General features: G+C 41.4%; 3 protein-coding genes across 4 annotated transcripts in view; all 3 read right to left on the bottom strand.

The window, feature by feature from the left end:
* Nucleotides 1–9656, bottom strand: part of si:ch211-1e14.1 (UPF0606 protein KIAA1549) — a 31870-nt gene extending 22214 nt beyond the window's left edge. For both annotated transcript variants that reach the window (XM_047034437.1, XM_047034438.1), the window contains exons 1-2: nt 9463–9656; nt 8376–8659 (exon numbers count right to left, since the gene is read on the bottom strand). In XM_047034437.1, coding sequence (XP_046890393.1) covers nt 8376–8502 — 127 coding nt within the window. In that variant the 5' untranslated portion in view covers nt 8503–8659; nt 9463–9656. The remainder of the gene's footprint in view (nt 1–8375; nt 8660–9462) is intronic.
* Nucleotides 9657–10746: 1090 nt separating this feature from the next.
* hbp1 (HMG-box transcription factor 1) lies at nt 10747–16465 on the bottom strand. The gene is made up of 11 exons (XM_047034436.1): nt 16424–16465; nt 15104–15266; nt 14532–14712; nt 14289–14412; nt 14056–14167; nt 13542–13657; nt 13101–13257; nt 12747–12891; nt 12334–12633; nt 11865–12006; nt 10747–11671 (listed from the first exon to the last, which is right to left on the bottom strand). Exons 2-11 carry the CDS (start codon nt 15177–15179, stop codon nt 11654–11656), a joined length of 1371 nt encoding a protein of 456 aa, XP_046890392.1. The 5' UTR covers nt 15180–15266; nt 16424–16465; the 3' UTR covers nt 10747–11653.
* Nucleotides 16466–17328: 863 nt separating this feature from the next.
* On the bottom strand, nt 17329–24086 carry LOC124476226 (cAMP-dependent protein kinase type II-beta regulatory subunit). Its single transcript, XM_047033168.1, has 11 exons — nt 23522–24086; nt 22066–22101; nt 20453–20505; nt 20184–20267; nt 19740–19846; nt 19405–19558; nt 18926–19027; nt 18735–18809; nt 18582–18650; nt 18355–18490; nt 17329–18198 (listed from the first exon to the last, which is right to left on the bottom strand). The coding sequence occupies exons 1-11, from the start codon at nt 23784–23786 to the stop codon at nt 18065–18067; spliced, it is 1215 nt and encodes a 404-aa protein (XP_046889124.1). The 5' UTR covers nt 23787–24086; the 3' UTR covers nt 17329–18064.
* Nucleotides 24087–24854: the final 768 nt, after the last annotated feature.

The following is a 24854-nucleotide window of genomic DNA, read 5'->3' as shown; positions in this document are numbered from 1 at the left end:
CAAGGGCGCTAGAGAAAAGGTAATGAGACCTTAAAGTTAGCCAAACAGTCAGCAAAATCATGTTCAAAAAACATAATCCGAGCATATGAAACCAAGACGCTCTTTAATAGTTCTTTACTGTTAGAAACATGCCACTTGACAGCAGACAGGGCAGCACATGTAGCAGCTGATGTAACATATTCACAAAACTAAACACATCCCCTAAATTATACTTTCCAAAATATCAAATCCATAAATAAAAAACAACAATGCCAGCAAAGCAGATGCTAAGCTGGGAGGTGCTTGCAGGCTGAAGCCATCAGTTTGTTGGGCTTGAAGTGGAGGAGTCAGTCTGGGCTGCACCAGGCACCGCTAGACTCTTGATGTGGACGAGTGACTCAGCCGTCTGCAGAGCTGCTGCTGCTGCTCGCGGTACTGCCTGAACAGCTCTGTAGAACCAGACATCAACAGAACCACACCAGCTGAAAGAGGGCTATTCTTAGACCCAACCGTCTACACTACAGAGTCGCCACCACAAGAGAATCTAGGAGAGAGATGCAAATGACTCGCCTGGAATCATATGAAACAGAAATGAGATTCAGCTGATCAAGTTGTTTTTTTGGGGAGGGGCTGTCTTTGCTTTCCTTGCTCACATTCAATAAGACAGGAGAAAGTGAACAGCTGGCTGAAGCATGGAGAGAAATGGGCTAAATGATTTCCTATGGCACCTTAATCAGGTCAGCATGTTCTGGTGCCTTGGCCTCTAGAAACAAACCGACTTGCTTGTGTTTTTCAATGAGTAGTCACTACTCCACACTTTAACTTACCAACACTAACTGACACTTAGACCTCCAGAGTGCCAAGCAATGTAACCACCAGCAGGACAGAAAGCTGGGTAGCACTCTTCTCCCTTGTGAACGGCTTCTAACTTTACACCAGGCCGAGTCTCACAGACAGGTTATGGTTCTGGGAGCTAGTGGTGTGTATTACCACCATGACACCAAACTGTCACTTCTCCTCATCATGCTACCTCAATGTAGAGCAACATGAATTCATTCACATAATTAGGACCGTGTTCAGCTGGCTGACAATGCATGCAGCTGAGTAAACTGGATTATTGACACACTTTGTTACCAGGTCAGTGTTCAGGGGACGCATTAGCACCCGAGACCGCCCATGATGATCGCTGGTTGATGCGTATGAGAGGGAGGGGGTTGGGGAGAGAGACCTCACTAATGGGACAATGATTGGAGGTCACACACACAGACACACCCACACAAAGACACCCACACACACACAACACGGATAGTAGTTGATTGAAGATGGTAGCCATTGGCAACACTGGCTAAAGAGGAGAGCATGCTGGGAAGGCACCGCAGGGCATCTGTGTCTGTCGTCTCCTCACCAGTAACAGAAACATCTCTCCTCGGCCGCGGCTCTGTTTACGCACAGTACAGCACAGTACAGTACAGCACAGTACAGTACAGCACAGTACAGTACAGCACAGCACAGTACAGTACAGTACAGTACAGTACAGTACAGTACAGTACAGTACATCACAGTACAAAGCGACCTACTCAAGTGAAGAGTTGTAGCTTGTTCATGAATAATCAAACCACGCCTCATCGCCATGATGTCCAATTGCTGATCTTAACAATTGGTGCTGCGCAGTTCGTGGAGGGGTAATGACAGATCGGAGGGCAGCAGACAGCAGACAGGAGACGGCCCGGGCTGTGCTGACGTTACAGAAGCCAACGGTGGACAAAGAGATTGGGGGGACTGGCCGGCACTGCCACCTGTCCCCAGAAACATGAGCGGGTCACACAACCTGCACAGCCGGTTGTCGGGCCTATCAGTTCTACAGGCCTGGAGAAGGGATGCTGCTGAGGAATGACCTCCACATGATCATATCGCAAATGTCAGACCTTTACCTGGGATACGTGTGTGCGTTCGGACGGGCTCAAAGCACATCACTTTCGCTGAAACTCAAGTCCAATCCAGTGTCACAGAACACTGGTCTAGTTTATCTGTAAAATGTGTATTAGACAGACTCATATCTGAACTTGAAACATCATTTAGCCAGTAAAGACTCTCCACCATGGTGGTGAAATAACCTCCCAGAGTAATAACCATTAGTCTGACAGTACTGCCAAATGAACACAGAGGGGATTTCATTTATTCATCAAATGAAAAATGACCAACTAACGAGGTTCTATTTCTGCGCACCGAGACACTGAAGTAGTAATTGCATACATTATGAATAGCTAGACACCACATCTGGTCAGACCTATAGTGTCTCCTCACCACACACTGGTCCTCTGTCATTCAGATTCATTCAGCCTAACCATCAAAACCCCTTTGAAGATGAATGAAAGGAGTTCTGATTCTCACAGGTCTACAACTAGCAGACTGGCCTTTTTGTTTGGTCACATCCATCTGTTCGCAGGTCTGTGCAACTCTTCTATAGGGCACTGCCCGTGAAGTTACCTGGTTAGCACACCATTCACAACATCTGGGACCTCATGTTTGGCCAGACCTCAGCTAATGAGCTGGTAGGTTGTTGCTTGGTCCCCAATCTACAGCAGCATCACTCTACAGTGTAGTGCTATGATTGCTCAATCAATGAAGAGCTGCTTTTACGGCAATACCATTGGCCCTGATGAGACCTAATCCTAAAGTCCCTCCCCTCAAAGTCAACACAAAAAATAGGAGAGAGAGGGGAGAGAGAGAGAGAACAGGCTATAGGGAGGGAGAGAGGGAAAGAGAGAGTTGAAAGACAGAGTGATTGAACAAGGGAAACAACAACAAAAAACACCCGTTTCCATTTAATCTCTCAGAGATTATGAGGTCTGGGCTATTTTTAGAGAACTTTTGAGAACTTCTGCAGAGCTGCCAGGTTTCATAGTCATACAGTTGGGTTCTGTTTCTGGATAAGACGGGTGCAGGAAACAACCTGTAATTTGTGTCATATTCCATTTTTCATTACACAACCCAACTGTGCAGATATAAAAGGTATAGGTCCTGGATATGTCATATGACGTTTCCCCCCCTTCCCCCCTCCCACCTATTCCTTGTGTGCTCTGGAGCAAAAAACAAGCGATTGTGGAGAGATCAAATCAATATATAAATCCTCAAAATGATCTTAGTTTCCCAAATGACGTTTGATGCCACGTCTGAAATAGAGTTAACCTGATAAAACAGCTCTCCTCTGATTTGTGATTAAATCACAGAGAGAGAGAGAGAGAGAGAGAGAGAAAAAAAGAGAGAGCAGGAGATAAAGAGAGATACCTCCAAAGTAGCATCAAGCTGATTAAAATTACAGCTTTTTTAAAGATCTCAGCAGCAGTCCATTGCAGTATCCAGAAAAATAAATGGTGTATTTTAAGGTTAGTGGATTTCATTCGTAAGCAACCAGTCTTGACAAGGCCCACATGTTCCAGTCAGAACTGAGGGGTTCTTAGTTCTAATTCTCACAAAAAATAGACCAACACTGGGCCAAAAGCAAGCTGTCTGAGTCTGGAGACTGAATTACCGACAAAAGTCAGTTAACACACACACACACATAACCGTTTACAAGACCCCAAATGATCTAATTTCCTTTGTTTGCCTTTTTTGGCAAAAAGTTGCACAATTTGAAAAAGGAATAGGAAAGAAGAAGAAATTACCTTTAGGTATTAATGCAAACTACAACACATGTTTCTGTTTTGAGCCGAGCCCGTTGCGTGACTTGCTCTTGTCAGTTGGCAGAGCCAGCCTACCCTGAGTGCAACTGAACGATCAAAACTGAACTTTGTTGATGTTAACTTTATCTGCAAAACTTTTAACATTATTTATCAGTTCCAAAACCTGAAGAGCAAACTGTTAAGTAGCCCCCACCTTCACACTATTTAATCCTTAGTTGAGGGTTTGATGGTAAGTTTTCTCTATCTAATACTTCTGCAGTTCTACTGTTTTATCTCTAAAGGAATCCATTTTGAAGATGAAAGAGAGCAGAGGAGGACAAAGGAGATGGAAAGAGAGTGCTGGGGACCGACAAACACGGAAAGGAGGAGCCTATTTTCATGAAATCATATCAATCAGAATGATATCCCTTGGATCAGTCAGTATATAAACAAACTGTGTTGTGTCATTCATTGGACCTTGTTTTCATTGCGCCCTCCAACTAGCCTTTCTCTCACTCTGATCCGTTCAAACCCTCTTTTTTCGACCACCCCTCCTTTTTCTTTTACCCCACACCCCATCCTCTCTCTTCTCTTCTACCTCCCCCTTCCTCTGTTCCCAGCCCGGATTTTCTTCGAAAGACAGGAAGGCAGAGGTTTGTAACCAGAGAAGCCCAGAGGTCTTGGTCAATCTGCACCCTCCATTCCTCTGCTCTGCTTCTCATCTCCTCACCTCTGTTTTGCTCCTCACAGTTAGAGAATTCTCAGACATGTTCCTTTGGGAACACTGGGCCGAGACAGAAAAATAAATGAATTCTATAAAAAATATATATATATTTTATCGAAGCACACATTCTATGACATGCATAGCCAAACCTGAAAGGGCAATCTAATAGTGTGTCTGCTTAATAATGACTGGATGCTAAGATGGTCTAGCCTGGAGAGTGTAACCTAGAAAGGCCTGGCTGAATGCCTCCATCTGCTCTTAGAAAATAAATAAATAATCAGCAGCAGTTCACTGGAGCGTACAGTGATTTGTACAGCAGCACAATATGGCCTTAGTGACACCCTCTGCCAAATACTGAGTTCCACCTCACAAATTTTGAGTTCATTAGATTGGTATGTTTTTTCTTAAGCCCATCAAAAGCAATGCGTGCAGGTGAATTTGTAGCTTTAACGTCAAAAACATAGTTAAAAAAACAGTCCTAATACTTCATACTCATTCAAATGCAGTTGAATGGGCTATGGCTCTGGTTCCAATTGTTGTGTCTGGATCTTGCTTATGGTACAAGGGCTACAACCTCTCAGTTATCAGTCTGCAACCACAGTGGGTTCATTCTAGGTTCTCAGCTGTCACAGGTTTGATTAGAAGCTGAGAAAGAATGGTCGTATCTAAAGAGGCTTTCACTGTGGACTACTTTCACTCAAACACACAGGAAACCCAAGCGGTCTGCTCCTAGAGTCCCTGATAACAACATCCCGCCGTGTAGCCTAACCATAATCGCTAGAAAAACAACCCAAGAACGAGCCCATACAACAACACAAAGACGGCACAATGATACACATGGTGAATGTCAGAAGGCTACTCAGGATAACCTTTCCAAACTATCGTGCGTGAACCAGCTATTAAGCTACATCTGAAATGCACCCACTCGTAAGGCAGGATATCAAAAAAGGAACAGATGGAAAGAGTAGAAAAAGTGTAAGCCTTACTGCATCTCCCCCTTCACTAGCCCTAACCTATCTATCCCTATTGAAATATGCCTAATTGATAAGATTCTGCCTAAAGGATAAGTAGGCTTGTCTAAGTGAGCACTGGGCCACACTATCCAGACCCCTCCATGTGTTAGGCTAGGTTAGATGACAGGTAATAACTCCTTAAAAACTCCTGCTACACCCACACAGGACCACCCACACGTGAGCTGTCTTCGTTTGTGATTTCCCAGTATCACTGTCAATCATTGACCATAATATTTGGGCAAGAAGTGGACATTTGTGGGAAAATTGCCCCGTTAAAAAAAAGTTACAGAAATGGGCCACACAAAATCACTAGCAGATGTTTTGTCGACCATAGCCTCCACTCTGTGGCACCTTCACCAACCAGGCTTGTTGGTTGGGCAGAAACAACAGTGCCTGTGTTGTTTGGTAGACTATTAGTGAATCATGGCAGAAGCCGTATCAGTGTTTGGCCTGTGATGGGCCCTGCTCATTGATCCTCTGATGGCTGGACTCTGATGCATTATGAATGGGCTCATTGTCATCTCCATCAGATCAGGTTTCACATATCAACCGACTACACTGGTGACTGACTAGCTAGCCAGCCTTGGCCCCTCAGACTTGGAAAAGAGTATCGTCTTTGACAGTGATGGTGTGGCAAATTTCACCCGAAAACTGCTCTGTGTAGGCTAAACTATCAGATTCAACACTTTTTTTTTAGGGGGCTTTTTAGGGGCTTTGAACATGCAGGGACATCCTTTCACAACTTACCCTGCCTCATTTAGAAATATAATTTAGCTTCTGACCGTGATGACTGCTAGGCTGCAGCTAATGAAAGCGCTAGCTAAGCAAGGCCGCGGAAAGTCCAGTACGAGGCACTAAAAGGAAAACCAGTAGCAGCTTTCACTGTCTTCGCTTTGGGATGGCCTTTTTGTTTGGAATTAAACAGATGAGAACAGTGAGAAAGGAGTTGAGCAAAGAGCACAGACCGCAGTAGAAACCTGTTCTTCTGATGCGAGTCCAAGTGAGGGATGGTGAATATTCACATGTGGTGCTTAGTCTGCTTGCCAGGAGGGATTCATCACAGGCCGTTCCCCTTACTGACAGAACCCTAGTGTAAAGTGTGCGCTTGCTGAAATCATCAAATACATGAGGGGGATAGACTATTCATCTTCCCTCTGCTGACCCGGATAATAAAACCTGCCTCTCGTACCACGGTCTAATAGTAGGACAGACAGCAATTCTACCCCCTTACACACTGACTCACACTAGTACCACACCTACATCATACGAATTAAGCAATTTTAGGATTACAAACCAATTTGTGTTAGGCACTGGTGAGATGTCGCTTGTCCAGGATTAATTATAATCGGATCATCTTTCTGTAATCTGATTGGGCTGCTGTTAATTTGTGTTTTGGGTCATGTAACAATCATCCAGTTGATTAATTTCCTACCCACATCTATGCTAACTGGGTGTAGTATACTGTCGTTTTTCCGTCAGTGAGGTTCACTGTACTGTTTCTTGGGAGGAGGGCAGGGCAAACAGAGGTTTGGTTGCGGTCATCTCTCCAGGGGGATGTGTTGGCCCTGCTATGCCAGGCTAATGGCTGCCCTGAACTTTCAACAGCCTGACTGTCAGCTGGTTCTGCACACAAACAAACGCTTCAAAGCTAAGACAGGCTTGATGGAACTGATACCAAAGCAACAGTCTCATTATAGGCATGTCACAACACCTCTGGAGAGAGACAACAGACTCACTAGTCAGATTAACTCACTAGTCCGTTAATAAACTATTGTGCTGGCATAACATTCCAGATGCTATCTAGTACTATTATGAAGTAGCTTGTTCTATTGTCCTTGAAAAAACTGTTAGGATGGAAATAGTTTAGGATGTAATGTATTGAACAAAACAGAATTGACAAACAGTGCTTAGATGTATGATTTTGTACTTGATCTGTCCTGACAGGACACTGGTTCGACTCAAGACCCTACTGAGAGACCGAAACGGCCCAACCTGGACCATGAATACGCCTCTTTATTAGGAGGTCATGAGTCAAACAGGTCCTCTGTGTCCACTGCAGTGTCCTCATTATGCTACTCACACCCTAACAAGGACAGGCAGGCAGTAACCGCCACCACAAACACACACACACACACACACATACACACAAGCCTCCGGTATCGACTCACATCCTTGCTCTGTAGGAATAAGTTGGCCTATATCTTCCCGAATGTTTATAATCCGAGAACTGTTGTGTGTAAAGTCTGCCTGCCTTTCTCAGTTTCCAACCAGCCAACCAGCAATGACACTAAACTGTAGTCTGGCCCATGCTGGGTGGTTATGACTATGTGCTTCATACTGAGTGTAGCCTTGGACTCCTCAGAAATGGGACAAAATAGAAAACAGTTATTTCAGTGAGTGTGACCCAAATAAAAATCTTATAAAGTGTGCCATTCATGAACCAAATTTCATGGAGCATCAGAACCAATGTGGCAATTTTTTGTAAAACTCTCTCCACGTATGTCACACAGAGGAAAGAAAGACAAAAAAAAACAAAAACAACCATACCTCATCTATCTACCTCATATATCTAAAGTTAACGACTGTTTTTTTTTTTTTTTTACTTTACTACTATTAAGCAGAATTGATCAATGTGTCTTCTCTAACTTATAGCAACTTATAACAATATCCAGTAACTACTAATTAATACATACAAATCACTGCATCATTTATCTCATATTTCACCATGAGTTCCATCACATTCCACACCTGTTAAAAACCCACCTGTTACCTATTTAAGTTTCTAAATGTTTTATTTAGTCATGTTTGTTGTCCCTACTACACGGTAATACTTATTTAGGGTACTTAGTAATAAGGCTAGCCAAATAAGAGTTGACTCAAGTAACTCATCATATGGTATGACTCAACAGCCAAGTTTATAGCGATCCGTGGTATTTACGTCAGCAGGGTACAAACTGATAGATCATGTTGTGTTTAAGAGGTGAGATATCCACTTACCTGCTGCAAAAGATGTGCCAGCACTGATCAATGTAACCAGCACTGTCAGCTCTAGAACCAGACACCTGCTGTTACTCCAGGTTTGGGGCGTCACCACCCAACCTTTAGACAAGATGAAGCTCTCCATTGCTATGGAGTCAGGGCATTGTATCCACGTTGGAAGAGATGAGTCACACTGATTGCTGATTGGTAAAAAAGAAATGTGAAATCAGGGTTGTTGATGTCCGTCAATTCATTGGATCTCCCTCTGCCCCAGCCAGGTGGTTGTAATAGGGCTGCTCAAGCTGTAGGGGAAAAAGAACAATGTCAGAAATATCCCACACTATCACTATCTCTGTTCCTGTTCTACACACACAAAAAGAAACAAACAATCCTACAATTTAAAAAACCTATTTGCCCACACCATAGAACACAGCAAGCAGGAAATCTGCCTTCACAGGAAATAATAGTAAAGTTTATTTAGCACTAGTTCTTTTGTTCTCATCTTGCAAGGTTGAGCCTTGTAGTGTCAGCAATAAGAGGGCTCTGAATTCTCAATTTCTTTATTATCTTTGACAGGCCACCGACTCCGAGTACTAGGGGCAATGTGAGAAAGGGTAATGCAAGTCCGGGATTATTTTATGTTGGACAACTAGTAGTTAGTCTCACGTGAAAGAAACGAATCATTAATAGACCATGAAGGCCCGGACATTGCAGAAATTTTATAAAAACCAATACATGTTGAGAAAAAACTACAGGAAACATAACACAGGACAAGTTATTTAGACCATTCTGGTGCGGGAGAATTATCTTTGCTGCCTCGTTATGAGGCTGCCTTGTCCTACTACAGTACACCGTCTCGTTAGCTAGCAAGATCGTTTTGTATATTTATCATGTCTTATGACATATCTAGTCAGAAATAAAGGTTACAAGCTTGCCAAAATCACATAAACTAATTTTGATATCTCATTGTCTAGTGTATAAGAGAATAGCTAAAATATATTGCTCGTTCCATGAGTTGAATGGGATAAAGCCAGGAAATTCAGCGCCCCGTTATCCCAATGTAGCGTCCCAATCAGTGAGCGAGCTGGGAGATTCAGGGACTTACCAGAAGGGATCCACACGTTCTTTGTATCCTGATGTCTAAAAACTTTCATGTCCTTAACTGGAATAAACAAAACAAATAAAATATCCAAAAGAATTGTTGAAGAAAAACAGCAAACTATCGCAATTATATGTAGATAGTTAGCAAGCTTCCCAGTGACGGTATGTTATCTTTGGGCATCTTTCGTGTATTCTGTGACCACCAGTCTTTAGGATTTCAAGAGCTCCTCCCACTGACAATTCTGATTTGACGTCTGTTATCTAACGTCGCGCAATCATTGGCTTCAGGCACTGTCCCTCAATATCTGTGTTAGGTTGTTACTCCTCAAGCGGCGTCTGCGGTTCCAAGGCAACGTAGGTTTGTGCAGTTCACTCAAGACTTTCTGTCCAGTCTGCAGTCATGAGTCAAACACTGAAGACAGTACAATCCTAATTAACAGAGAGTAGGGTAAGCTATCCTCATAAGAGAAATGCAATGTAATACGCATAAAATACCCATGTGTTTTGGGGGATGTGGTGTCCAGTTAACCGATAAAAGGAAATGCACGCTGTCGATTGGCTAATTATAGAGACATGGAGATCACCTTCCATGAAGGGCATAAAATACTTTTACACATCTGATCAAAATCTTTAGAGTTCTGAGCATCATCCTAACTACAGTCAGCACTGAAATAATTTGGTGTCCCTTTCTGAAATATATTACACAGATATACAGGCTGGTCATTAAAAACTTTTTTGTGAGATACCGATGATGATGGTGGAAACGAGGTGCAAGCATGCAGCAAGTCTCCATTGAGGGGAGGGGGGAGAGAGAGGTTGTTTAAACCTACAATTATTAGGATTTAATGCTGGACAACAATCTGGTCACTGTACACTGGCGCCCTCCACTGGAAAGGATTAAGGACATAGAAAGTTATTTTCCCTTCAACGACTGACATTGAACATCGCAAGATTTATGTTTGGGAGGCAGTGTGAAGGACAGCGATGTCATCTGACTGGACACATTGGTGAAGAATGTCAGCTTGGTTTTAGCGGCCAAATTAACTCAATGGTGGCAGAAGCTGAGAAAATATATCTGCACAGAGATCGCTATTATTCCTATAGTTAATGAGTGCTCTGTGGATATTCTGTTACTTTTTATTTTTTAATGTTTTACTCGCTGTTACTATGGACACGGAGTTGACTAAGCACTATAATTTAGTTTAGGATCAATAGTGAATTTAATTAGATTGTATACTTCCGAACCTCTTAAGCATCCAGAAATGATGAAATGACGAAACGCAAAGAATTGCCTTAGCTTTTAAGTTTTATTTATAATAGAATACAAGGATATTATGTGCAAGAAATTGGTGGGCGTATGTGTACCTGTACATGTATCAAGAAAGCTTTAAAAATGTAACCTGTGTCAATGTCAACCTCCAAGCAAAACATGACCTATTCAGTTTGTAGGTGTCAAACTCAATATATCTCATAAGGATATATGTCATTATATTACACACAAAGTTCCCACTAGTATACACGTATTGGTTGTATATAAGATTACATACACTATGTATATAAAGTGCAAAATAAAAATTACAGTAAATGGTGTGGCTCTGAAGTGCTGGGTAAAATGAGCGTCTCCTCCACTCAGGGTCTCTGGCCTCTGCAGGGCAGTGTCTCCAAAATGGATTGCCCCAAGTTCATATGCTTGCTTATCATCTACATAGTACGAATGTATGAAATGTATGAAAGGGTTACAAATCTGTGCAATATACGGAGCTGTACATTATCAATATGAAATGCTGAGATAAGGTTATTGTGCATTTCACTTTTTACAGGTAAAACAAGACAATTTATATACAGCTCCTTCCACTCTTCAAATAGCACCACAGGGTCTCACGTTTCAAGCTTCGAAATATGAAATTACCTGAAAAGAGTTGAGCAATTACTTACTTCAGAGGAATAAGGCATCTCTGTCATTTAAAAGATAAGAAAATATAAGCACGATTAGTCACTAGATTACATGCTTTCTTAATGCATTTCATAGTTGCTTGTTTCTATAACACTTCTAATGAATAAAAGCGAGTGTGTTCAGAATCACAGTTGAGTCTTGTGGGGGGGGTTTGCAGGAAAAGCTGAGTGATAGACCTCTGTCTCTGTCTCTGCCCAGTTCACCTCTCCACACCATCCAGCCACCAACATCTGGACACCCTCTAGGTCTGCTGCGAGCCCTAGAGACACACAGAGAGAGAAACATGTGGTCAGAACCTGCCTAAAAGTAAGAATGTAGAATATATACAGCTTCACCTGACCACATGTGCTACATCCTCTAGGAATAAGACACACCAGAGGCAAAAATAGGCGATTATCACTGGAGGACTTTTGACCGGTCAATGGCTTGGGCAATGGTAGTCGCTCTCTTACTGAGTTGGTTCTCTTGCGTTTCCAGCAGTCTGGGTTCAGCCGTTTCTGCTCCTCGGCCAGAGCCTTGGCCTCCATGGTGTACATCCTCCTCTCCTCATTCTTCATCTTCTTCCACTTGTCCCCCAGGATCACGCTGATGGCTCTGAGGAGCAGGGTTAGTTGTCAGTCAACCAGAAGATAACTACAGTGCAACACAAGCCTGTATCTCAGCCAGTGTTGGAATTGTGTCGGAGTTCATGCAAGATGGGCGGTGGGTGTAGTGCTGGGTAACACTAGAGAGCCCAAGGTAGAATGTTTCCCTTTAGTCCCTTACATCGTATGGGTGTGCCAGAACCCAGTGACTGAATTCAAGAGCGTTTAGATCCTGTTTGTTCCTCTGAACTTTTTGGGTTCATTGTCTAGTCCATTCAGATACAGTCAACATAACACATCACATTATAATAGTCGGGGAACAAGGAGGACTACACACCTATTATCCTTCCCAGGGTACATCTGGGTGTATTCCACTCTATACTTCTTGGCAAAGAGCATGAAGGCGTTCATTGGCCGCTTGCATTTTACAGGTGTGGCCCCACCAGTTGTCCCTGAGGAAAGGCTCCTGTTTGATTTGCTGCTGGAGGAGTTGGAGGAGCCAGGGACCTCGAGATCCTGCCCTAGTTTGTCACAGTCTGGACTGGCAGCACCCCCACTGGACTGGGATGCCCGGCGCTGGCGGGCCATGCTGCTGAGGACATAGACAGCTGACGAGTCCAACGGGGTGAAGTCATAACTGCTCAGGCGACAAGTTAGAGAGAGACAGACAGATAGAGACAATCAGACGATATGGATTCAAATCATCACACTTCAATGAATACAATTTCCTCAGACCGTTGTTCGCTTTACCTCCTAAAGGTATCAAAGACAACAGAGTCGTCACAGTTGATGGTGTCACGGTGACCCGGAGGTAGACACAGATCGCCCACCTGCATCTCGTAGCAGGGGATCCCATAATGCACCACGGTAAGGCTTGGATAAAACGAGGACCACCCTGATACACACAGAAAAAAGCAAAGGACTATAAACAAACCCGGATAAATCAGGAAAGAACAGATTCAGGCACAGGAGATGGTCAATAGTGGCATAAATACCATGGTATCTGAAAAATGTGTTTTTGCATGTACGGTTTATAGATGCCTGCATGCATGGTTTCGAGTTTCAGTTCCATTTTCTATTTGTTTTGTCTAAAGATTTGTTTACCCTTGTTTTTCACAAAAAAAGGATGACCCAGTCTGCACTCAGCTGTTAAAAGCCCCTCTTCTGGTGAACCAGGGTCAAAGGTCAGTTTGAGAACGGCCTGGCCAAAAAACACTGTTTCCTCATGGGCCACTAACTTCAGACCTTCACAGCCGTAGCTCTGCAAATCAACATCCAAAGAGACAGGTGTCACAAACAAACCCAGCCAATTGCATCACACCCTAAAACTCTCCAGAGACAGGAAGTGGTTGAGCTCCAATGCCATCAAAGAGCAGCTGCTGTCAAATGGCTTCGTTTGACTGGATTTCCAGTTATATTGATGCCAGGGACACCTTAGATGTTAGTTGTCCTTTATTACATTCTGGGGGAAAAGTCAAATATTGTAGAGTTTGTTATGGGGGGGTAGCAGGATCTCCTGTGAAGAAGGCACAGCAGCAGATGTACCTTGTGGGAGTAGGATGGCATCATCCTTTCATCATCGGACTCATCCTCAGAATCGACAAGGTCTTCAGCTTCCTGCCACTCCACATTGGGGCCCCTGTGGAAGCGCAGGCGCGTACCTCCAACAAAAACATGGCTATTCATCAAATTAAGACAAAGACTTTGACGGTAAACTACTAGCAGAAATGAATGTGAGAAAGTACACAAAGACCTGAGTGACGGTAAAGTTAGAGGCTTTATAGAGAAGCCATATTGTTGTTTAGACAGCAAAGGGTGATATTCCCCTATCAAACCATTGATTTGCCAGCTTTTTTGAAATGAACAAAGTTTGTTGACTACAGCCTCCGGGAAGTAATACAGTCCTATTTACATGTCAACTTTTTCTCATTCTTCTGTGTTTCTTTTTCCCCCCAGAACATTCCAGATTAAAGAACGTGCCTCAAGGTCACAAAATTGGATTTGTGCAAGATGGGTAAATTCTAAGGAAAGTAAATAATGTCTGTGTGTGTGTCCATACCCTTCAAGAAACAATGCCAGGCTGTTGAAGGCCAGGAATGAGACCACCCCATGTCCTCATCATCTGAAAACGAAGACATCGAGAAAATCCCAGACTCTGACTCGCTGCTGGCCTGGTTGGAGTTTAACCACGGAAATAACAAACACACGCACAACATAATCATGTAGTTAGCGGATGATAACAGGAGCAGAATGTGATAAGAATCACAAAAAGTTAAGCTTTCAAAGTTGTACCCTGACACGCCTGCTGCGCTCCCTGAGGTGGCCCCTGGAGGGGTTGGGTGCACTACTCGCCAGTGGGGGCCGGGCGTAGGAATGTAAACTATTACTGGTGGCAATGATGCGGACGGGAGATGATCTAACAGGAGACGGGCGGGAGAAATATTGTTATCTATTAAAACCTTTGGTTAGTCTTGGGATTGAGTGCATGTGTATGCGTGTGTTTGTGAGTCTGTCTGTGGGGGGATAAGGGCAGACCTCTTGTGGGGGCTGTCCTTCAGCAGGGGGCTCTGGGGGCTGGTGGCGATGTTGGCTAGCTCAGCGAGCCAGTTTGTGTGAGGGGAGCTGGTGAGGTCCTGGTGTGACAGACCGGCCCCGACCTGAAACAGCACCGGAGACACCTGGTCCTCCTCCACCTCCTGCAGTTCTGGCAGGTCATCTGAAGAATAAGAATAGGAGATCAAAAAAGAATGTTAGTTTTTTTTCTTTTCAAGGTGACAAGCACCTACAGTCATTTTCATTTGCCTACGAACACTTAACTAAATTAGTACTACAGCGTTACATTGATCTTTTATATATTCAGCTTGACAGAGACATTAAACCATTTCAGGATTTGGTTTTACAGTTACAGTATCTGCAGCTGCATGAGTAAGCCAGTGTGTAGGAAATAGTAGAATATAGTGCTATACTGATAAACTGTAAATCAGGCAACTGAAATTAATAAGGCCCAAATCCATGGCTTTTGACAAATCGTTAGTTTAATTTACATGTTACATTTAAATTTTGGTTCAATGTAGTTTGCATATCAAAGCAGCAAGCTCGAAGTTTACCATACTCCATTGGACCTTCAATAGAGGGCTGTGGGTGGTTTTTGTTGCACTTCAATTGATCAAAGGAATCGTCCATTCTTGCAGGTATAGCTATGGTTCCTTTACTTCACAGACGGCAGATCAGTCTTAATTTCCTATACCATACGCCATGTCAGCTACCTCACTATGATCACAAAGGGATAGAAAATTAGACAACTAGTAAGGCTTATATTTGCATTGCTTATTGTCGATGGATAGGCTACATGTAAATAATTTTATGAGATGGTTGACATAAAGTCTGCTTTAAGAGTATTTTGACGAGACGCAACCATTGGTCTTTAAACGTATCTCAGCGACAGGGCTGTAGTCATGTGACCAATGAATGTAGGCCTGTTTACAAACTTTGAGGACATCGCGCATGCGTCTCGCTGCTCATTCATTCATAACTGCGTAACAAAAAGTGATTAATAACAAAGTACAATGATACAAATATCTGGAAAAATCCCAGCATGGATGGACGGAATTTTTGATCATTGGAGGAAATAAAAGACAAAGTGATGTGCCACAAGCTATGTTACGCAATCCTGCTGTTAAAGAATGACAATTTCTCACTGTTGTTTTTGTTAAACAATCAATGGTGGGATAAGAAATATGATAAGTCGGGGACCTATGGCGCAAATTGCTACTGAATTTCCTTAGGTGTTCAACAAAATAATGAAGATATTTGCATTTTCATCGTGAGCTTGAAATAAAGGGCATTGTATCATAAATGGGCCTATATGCATATTCAAGATGACAGACAGATGCATGTCCACTTGTAATTCCATTTAATTACGAAAAACAAACTAAAAAGACCCAAATGCTTGCGCTTGCGAAAGTGGGTCGACTAGCTTAGTTAGCTAACCGTAGGCCTACTGTAACCGTGTAAACAAAAGAATGTCAACAAGTTCAGACACGACGCACACTCGCCCTTTCCTTCCATATGGCCCAATGAATGACACCTAAATGTTTCTTACCATGTTCGTCATTTTTGTTTTAAAGTATAATTTATTTGCCTGCCTAACTTGATGTCTAGAACAAGGTGTTGTTCGCAACTACAAAAAAATAGTTATGTAGCATGTCCTTAGCTTCCCTGGCTAGCTAGCTTATGTTACAACCAAAACAACAAACGCCACAATGAAAAAATGCGTCTTGAATAATTTGTCATTCGTAAAAGAATGACTAAATGACAACACCACCATTTGTAAAAGCATACTATGCTAAATAAAGAAATGCACAATGCTTACTAAGGAGATTTAAACCTTTTGTCTATTTCAATCCGTAAGCAAACTTCCCACTTACCAAACCTGTCGCCATCAAGTTACTCTCTGGTATCCACTCGAGGGGTGGAGATGAATGTTCATCATTACGGCCATCTATTGGTGAATAATAATGTCCGTCCAACAACGCTGAAATCCTAATAGGAGGATATTGTTCAAGAGACGGCAAAGGGCTGAGTTTGATTTGTTGATCAAATGTTCATTGGTTAAATGACCACCCGTTATTTCCTAGTAACATCTGGTAGAAAATGATATATATAAAAAAGATTAGGCTACTTAGTCGTAATTAAGATACGCTAGAGATGTTTCCGAGTTATGTCAAAAGTGTTTTCACACAACAGGCCCAGGTATAAATGAAAGAAAATCTAGGCACGAAATACATTTGGGTAACGTAAAACAGACAGAATAGAAAAAGGGTCTTTATTGTATTGTGACACATTGAAGGCTACATTAATTTAGTCATTGACAGTATAAATGACAACTTTGCCAAATCAGACCGGGAGTTTCCGACTATAATTCAAACACAAAAGTGGAGAGTGCGAAGAAGTAAGTAACAACGTTGTATAAATGATAGACAAAGAAAAAACTACACAGTGAAAATACGACGGATAAATAGCCACTACAGGCTGCTATGGAGTATGCAGTCGTAACATTCATTTTTTAAGTGAAGTTGTATAATTTAGAGGTAGACAACACAAACATACTGTCATTGCAGAAAGTGATGGCTAAAACATCATACTTTGTTAATTGGCACAAGCATTTCAATTCTAAATGAAACAACAGGAATTCCAAACAAAGTGTCCTTTTAGTGTCCTTTTCTGCAGTTGATTTTGCAGTGCAGTTTCCTGCATTGATGATTAGGCTTATCAAGTCATAATATCCAATACTTTTGGTAAGCTGACAGTCAACTTTTACAAAACGACCAGCCACGTTTGTGATGTTTTTATGCAAAATTATGGCATTACTGCCATATTACACATGGTAAACAATAAATAACAGTTCATTAAATTACATATAGCCTACTGTATATAGACATATTTCCCCAAACAGTAAATGTACATTCTCTGATGAAAAAAGGTAACAAGACAGCTGTTGTAGTACAAAACCTGATTACACAGAAATCTTCCTCTGAAAGAAAAAGTCTCAAAGTGTGACAATAGGAAAATGTAATTATTAAAATGTTATTATTAAATAATAGAGCAAATAGTTGGCTGTCATCTATACTTAATCACCTTTGGCACAGGAATGTTTGTCCTATATGACATTGTCATTAAGAATATCATGGTAGGATATACTATATGCTGTCACAGAAGTGGTAAGCAAACAAGTGATGCTGAAAGACAATAAAAACATAAATCATATGATGAAAACTATTTGTTTTGTGACAAAAAAATAAGAGTCTCTATGTTTAAGAATAAACTTCAATCTAATCTTCCACAACAAATATTTTACCATTGTTTGTAAACTTGGACAATATACTATTTGTATCTATATTTTAAAATGTTTCCCTTAATGGTAAGATAAAGAATTTCCCATTTTGGATAGGAAAATTAATAATAAAAAGATAGTAATAAAAAATAATAATTAGTATAATTTTTCATCCCCCAATACCACCATTCTTCAGCTCAGTAAAGTTCATTGCTGGTTATTTCTTTTCTCATTCTCATGCATTTTGATCCTCAATGTCAGTGCTACTCCCAAAGAGGGTAACCAGCTGCTCTTCATAATTGGCAATGTTTCTCTTCATGATGTCCATGCATGGTCCCAGCAATCTCTCAAAGGCTTGAATGTCCATAACTGGTCAATACAATAAGAGGTTAGTTACACAAATGCTAAAAGCACGGGCCTTTGTAACGTTTAAAACAGATCAATCTTCATTATAATTTTGGTGCTGATGTCTGTTGCATGTTTCACTGTTCACACATACAGTAGTACTAACAGTCACAAAAGTACCTAAACACTTCACGCTTCCAACAGCATAGGCTGACGCGGCTCTGGGTTTATTTGTGACAAGTGCCAACTCGCCAAAATACTGCCCTCTGGAGCATGTGGCTATATCCACCTCTTCATCCTCTTGGTCTTTTTTCGTCTGGCAATAAAACAAACAACAACAAATGGCACTCCTTTATCCAACAGTACCATTTTTAGATGGAATAGATTTGAATCTAATGTCCACTTACCCTGCTTCTCTTCATTGTGATTCTAACTTGGCCAGATTCAACAATGTAGAAACAATTTGCTAGATCACCCTGCAACAAAAACAAGTTCATAATCCTGAGAATACGGTGCATTGTACCTGTAGAAACTGTAGAAGGTATGAAAAAAAAATCAACCTGAGCAATAATCTGTTCTCCATCGCAGTAAACTTTTGAGGACAACACATCTACGACCTTCATTCTCTCAGAGAGCTGGGGATGAAAGGACAGTTGCAAGACAGATTTGTGATATTTTAAAAGGCATCTACAAAAAGAAACATCTACAGAGGATGAAGAATATCTACAGAAAATAATTTAGGAATCGTCACCTCTAATGAAGTTAGCAGTGGTAATGTCTCAATGAAAGCCTCATACAGCCTCCTCTTTTTGGCATTGTTCTTAACAATGATCCTCCTGAATGTCAGACGGTCCTGAAACAAGGAATATTACATTCACCATGATAACAGGCAACTTGTTAACTTCCAATACGTAACTAGTATTGGTTAGGTTTTATTATTTGATCTTAATATTTACCAGCGGGTAGTGCTGAATATCATTGACGTAAACTTTAAAAACCAGCATAACAAAAATGACTTTCCTTAGTTATATTGAACCATCTGATTATGTTACCTCTATATTACCGATTTATCTGACGCTAAGGTGCTTGGCCTAATCATTTTTTTTTTTTCACCAATATTGGCCACTTCCAAATATCTGCAGCCAGGACACACAACTTGCCAATCGTCTTATAACTGACAGTGGCATTTAGAGGGAAACTGTGTCCAACATGAGGAGTTACAGTACTAACCAGACACCAAAGTGCTCCTGGTGAGGTGGTAATGATGGTAGCTGCCCTAGGGGTGTTGTACATCAGTGCCAGCTCCCCAAAGCTGCCCTTGTTGTCATAAGATCCAACGTTTTTTTCTACACCGTCAGCTCTCATGAATATATCCAGTGTACCTCTGCAAGAGATGTCATGCAAGGAATAAAGGAGAAAAAGAGGATATACATGGAATAGTGAATCGCATCATCACTGGCCACTGCTTAGTACAGCAGCGTGATTACAGTAGCATGATTAGAATTCACCTTTAAGGAAAATGCTGAGACACATAAATTATTAGCATTGAATGTTTAGGAATTTACCTTTCAATGACATAGAAGTTGTCGCCATCATCGTCTTGATCAATGACGTGCTCTTCCACTTCAAATACCTTCTCAAACATGGCATCTAGCACTTGAGACATTTGTTCCTATGGAATTATTAAATCAAATGATACACATTTAGATTTATGATTAACAACATAAATAAAAGCCTTTTTATTGGGATTGATTAGGCACGATACAAGATACAATCTTATATTAAGGAAAACACATTGCACTGCTTTATATGATGTCATTGCGGCAACAACAACAACAAATATTGTCTAAGCAGCCAGAGAGTGCACTGAGCCATGGCAAAAAAGCAGTCGACCCCAGGCTATGTACTGTTCTCCTTAATGTGTAAATTAGGAACTGGGAGAGTCCACGCAACCACAACAGTGGACTAAAAGTCCCTCTCTGACTCTGGTTTTGGAACAGTCCATTTACCGTGTCCAAGTTCTTGAACAGAATGATGTCCCTACACGCCTCCTGTAGCCTCTGCCTCTGTTCATCCGTTTTAGGATGGATGACCTGCAAACCCAACAGAAACAATAGGCCCATGCATGTTACTCATGCAACCGTGAGATACACAAGGCCTGCAAAAGGTATGTTTCTATCACATACTGTTGACAAACACTTTGCAGCAATTCCCCTTTTGTCAAGTCTGAGAAGTGTTCTTTTTTTGCGGCAACCCGATAGTAGGAGAAACTGCTCACCCATGGCTCTTTTTCTTCGTCTTCTTCATCGGGGTTGAAGGCCTCTGCACATACTGTGTGTGAGACGAGAAATGTAAACCGCACATTCACTGCAAGACAATGAGCTGACCAGAAATGTAAAATCCCGTTCGACAAAAGCTGTCAGACTTTGTAAACAAAGACGATGTCTGGGAAATGGTCCAAGAGAGAGGACTACGAAAATACATAATCCAAGTCATATAAGCAGCTGTCTGATACTGGTGGATTTAAGGGCAATATTCAATAAATGGCACTGTTCTCAAAAGTGCTTGGATGTAATATGATTTTGTCAGGATGTCGCTTGCACAAATATTGATTCTCTCTTTCCTGTAAGGAAATATTCAATTACATCACTAAGATATGTAGTGGAAAAAAAATGATGTAGTCCTAATAAAGCTTTACTTTTGTAAACATATCACAAAAGACTTCACAGCCAACCAGACAAGACAATATTTCAACATTGCAATTGAGTGGATGTAAAAAACCTGGGTCTAAAATCCTCTACTGTGTATCATTTCTAATACGTTTTAATGAGCTATATAATCCCTACTGTGTTTTACAGACAAGTAAATAATACATGACATAACTCTAAGGCTTTCAAAATGCACAGTCCAAGAGACTGGAAAATCAAGACAGCCCTCTCTGCACTATAGAGAGAGGCTATACACTATTGGTATGACTTCCCTCTACCCACTGGCTATAGCCATCTAATGACCCAACATGCGGACAGATAAGCTTCAGTGCCAACACTGCTGTGCTGTCTGGATCAATGCCCCGTCCCACACAAGAGATTAGGCTAGGTGATGTTCACCCACAGTGTTCTGCACCTAGTTTCAGCCTGTCCCACGTCATTCACTGACGTAGACCTTGGGGAAAGTAAGCTGTTTCAAATCATAAAGGAAGATAAAGATGACAGTAATTTATCTTTATTATAAGCAGTGGGAGGGAGAAATGAAACCGTTTTTTCTCAAGGTGCTCTGTTCAGGGCCAAATCTGCTAAGGCCTTTTTGAGGGAAGAATGTGTCAAAGCCAAAGGAAGTCAAAGGAAGTGCGAGAAAATGATTAATGTGACATCTTCCAAGTGAGTGGAATTATCCAGGCATTGTTATCCACAATTCTATACCTAAACCTCATAAGTTATATCAAATAAATAAACACACTTGATTAAAAAAAAACATATTTGCTACTCCATTCTAAAATACCCTCAGAAGCAGCAAAGTATCTCTGAAATAAACAATAAAAGACCAGATGGTGGATTGAACATTCCAGATAAGGTCAATTGAATTATTGAAATGGTTCTGTGTTCTGGGAACTGAGAGAACTAAATCATGATTGCTGGCGTTAGTCTCACTACAAGCACGTACCCCAAAGCTGCTGTCCCTGACCAGCAGCTCACCAATATCAGCAGACCTAACAGGCCAGCAGAAATACAGGATAATAATATCGGTTTCCAAGTAAAATGTTGTCACATTTCTTGCTGCACGTTTCCAATGCAATGTTAGTTTACAGGTTTATTTGGGATATTATGGAGCATTGACCCTACCGTTTCTGTGGGTTTCTTTTATGTAAACCAAAATCATGGGAGGTAAACATACCTGAGGCTCTTCTGATGAATCTGTTGATCACTGGGGCTGTAATATAGTCAAACATAAAGGGAACCATTTATTTTGAGAAATTCCTGCTGAATCAATAATGAACGAAACCGATAAGAGAAATGTGTGTTGTTTAGCTTGGACCAAAGCTAATCCAGACTGGGCAAGTTACTTTGACAAACAGCTGACTGCCCCACTTCCCCCCCTCCATTTAACTCTACCAGGGATGCAAAATTGGCTCAAATTCAATTTCATTTCAATAAGCATTGTGGCTGAGTCCTGTGTAGTAAATGTGCTTCTCTAACCTAAATGTTAGTGAAGCACTTGGCTATAAAAAAAACAACAGCCCCCCATGAAAAATACATAAGGTGGGAGGTCTCTTGCATGAATACCTTATTACCAAGCTGCTCTAGCCATACCAAGCTCTCAAGAGGGCAGAATGACATTAGAAGGCACAGGGTTGGTGATGTGATTATGCCTCATGACTAAATCCCAAAGACTACCAAGGCACAACATGTAGATTGGATGGACCTGTCCTCAAATATATTGACCATTCCACAGAACTTGACTTGCTGACCATAGCCTTACATTTAGTCATTTAGCAGACGCTCTTATCCAGAGCAACTTACAGTAAGTACAGGGACATTCCCCGAGGCAAGTAGGGTGAAGTGCCTTTCCCAAGGACACAACATCAATTGGCATAGCCCGGAATCGAACCGTCAACTTTCTGATTAATGGCCCAATACCCTAACCGCTGAGCCATCTGACTTCCCTTTCATGAATACTGTGCCACATGTTTTTGAGAAAAATGTAGCCTTTTGACAAGATTCCTGAAAGTCAGTCCATTCATGCCATACGTCACGGGCCAATAAATATGTTTGCCATCAAAAGCATTAATCAAATGTCTGCAAAATATACTGACCTTAATTGATTTAGAATGTTAACTGAACTGAAACCATTCGAAACCATTTTTAACTGCACAATAGCTGTTTACTCCTGGGCCTAGAGCACATTGTTGTTTTTTTACCCATATTTTCTTTCATATAGAACACACTTGTCAGCAAATGTCCCCTAAATATCAGCAATTTAGTAGTCAACAGACTTGTGCCATCAATAATATCAACTGTAGGCCTGCAGAGGATGGTGTGATAAGCACATCCTCTCCAACTATGACGGTGACAAGTATTGTGCAAAGATGTCATTCTCACGATAAGCTGTCTGCTCTGATCAAGGGCTACACAGCTGTGCAGCATGTTCATTGACATCAATCAGCCTCCATGACCATATATGGCACATTATTACCTCGATAGGCATCATTGTTAAAATGTGGCGAGCAATTCACCCTATGCATCGCTGTCTGAGTGGCTTACGGGGTTTTTATGACCACAATAGAAAAGTTGCATTTGAATGTCCTATTATCCACAATGTCGTTTCTTACAGTTCCATTATATTATATTACCTACGAATTCTTCGTCGTCCTCATCCTCCTCTTCTCCATTTTCTGAATCATATTGCATGGTTTCTTCGATGAAGTTGACCGCTTTCCCAGGTCTTGTGGTCGAATTTTGGTCATTGCCAAACGCGGCCCCACTAGTTTCACTGTCCTTCAAATCGGAAAAATAATGCACAGCAAACTCAAGCAAATCTGTAGGCTGATTCCTCAACACTTCTACGGTAAAGCTTTGCAATAGCTCCGTCAGTCCTGCAGGAATTTCTATACTCATTCCTGTTGTAAATCTACGAGAAATAAGTACAAAATGGTTTGCTGCGAAATGGACAACGGCTATTTACATCGATTGTACTTGTACATGAACAAAAAAATAATTCTGTCGCTGTAATAATCCGATTCTTGGTCTCCATTCAATCCAGATGAAATCCTTTCAATATGTTGAATGAAAATGGCTCTGATTTCTGGTCCTAGCATCTTTTGCTGCTGGCTACAGGAAACCCACGCATGTGACCCAGGAATCCATGGCAACCACCCACCCAGGGATTGCGTATGCGATCCGCAGCGATGGCAAAAAACTGCAGTGGCATCAAGCTTTGACTCATGTAATGTGAATCAAGCAAACAGTGTGAGATGTGTCCTCTGTGTATCAGGAGACGCATACATTTTACTTTCGCCTGACATTGCAATGTCTTGTAAGAAAATTAATTAGGTGTGTATTTATTTTACATTATATTAATATGACTATACAAATAATAGGCCTACATTTATCACTCTCTTTTTTTCAAAGTGATTCATCTGAAATTTGAAACGGCGAACTTTTGATATGCAGTCAAAGGCGAATTCTATGCTCTATATAATATAGAGCTAAATGTGTTTAAGGGCATATTATTATTAGTAGTAACCTATGCCTAGTAGTATTAGTATTATTATAAGAGACAAGACTTTGCTATTAACTTTACTGTTACAGTAGCCTACTATATAGCCTATCACAATTCCCATTCAAAATAGATTCCTTATCTGACACACTTCCTGTCCTTTATAGGGAGGAAACTACTAGAACGGCTGTAGCTTGCTGGAGGAAATAAGACTCACTTACAAGGGATTCTTAAGGGACTGCATTGTGTTTGTTCTTTTAAAAATACATGTTCCTCTCACAACCAAAAACGAAGGTCCTAGTACTGATAGTCTAGGATATGTGAATGAAGGCCAAAAATGTAAAGGCGAACTGATAAATCAATCTGACCTGAATGAACTGAGTAGCATCATCACTTCGGTGCTTCATCTGCTGTGCTTCTGTGTCAACTGAGCCCTCCTCATGCAACATAGGCCCTACAGGCCCTAT

The sequence above is a fragment of the Hypomesus transpacificus genome, chromosome 14 (genome assembly GCF_021917145.1).
Source record: "Hypomesus transpacificus isolate Combined female chromosome 14, fHypTra1, whole genome shotgun sequence".
NCBI lineage: Eukaryota > Metazoa > Chordata > Actinopteri > Osmeriformes > Osmeridae > Hypomesus > Hypomesus transpacificus.
This window is presented reverse-complemented; position numbering and strand designations above follow the sequence as displayed.

What these genes read in the sequence shown, in the direction of transcription:
- hbp1 (XM_047034436.1), bottom strand. Translation starts at nt 15,179, where the DNA reads ATGGACGATTCCTTTGATCAATTGAAGTGCAACAAAAACCACCCACAG. An exon ending in AAGGACAGCCCCCACAAGAG is followed by an intron (nt 14,413 to 14,531) that starts GTCTGCCCTTAT and finishes GTCTCCTGTTAG; the next exon opens with ATCATCTCCCGTCCGCATCA. An exon ending in TACCCTGGGAAGGATAATAG is followed by an intron (nt 12,007 to 12,333) that starts GTGTGTAGTCCT and finishes CCTGCTCCTCAG; the next exon opens with AGCCATCAGCGTGATCCTGG.
- LOC124476226 (XM_047033168.1), bottom strand. Translation starts at nt 23,786, where the DNA reads ATGAGTATAGAAATTCCTGCAGGACTGACGGAGCTATTGCAAAGCTTT. An exon ending in GGACGACGAAGAATTCGTAG is followed by an intron (nt 22,102 to 23,521) that starts GTAATATAATAT and finishes ACTATATTACAG; the next exon opens with CCCCAGTGATCAACAGATTC. An exon ending in CACTGCTAACTTCATTAGAG is followed by an intron (nt 18,810 to 18,925) that starts GTGACGATTCCT and finishes TTTCATCCCCAG; the next exon opens with CTCTCTGAGAGAATGAAGGT.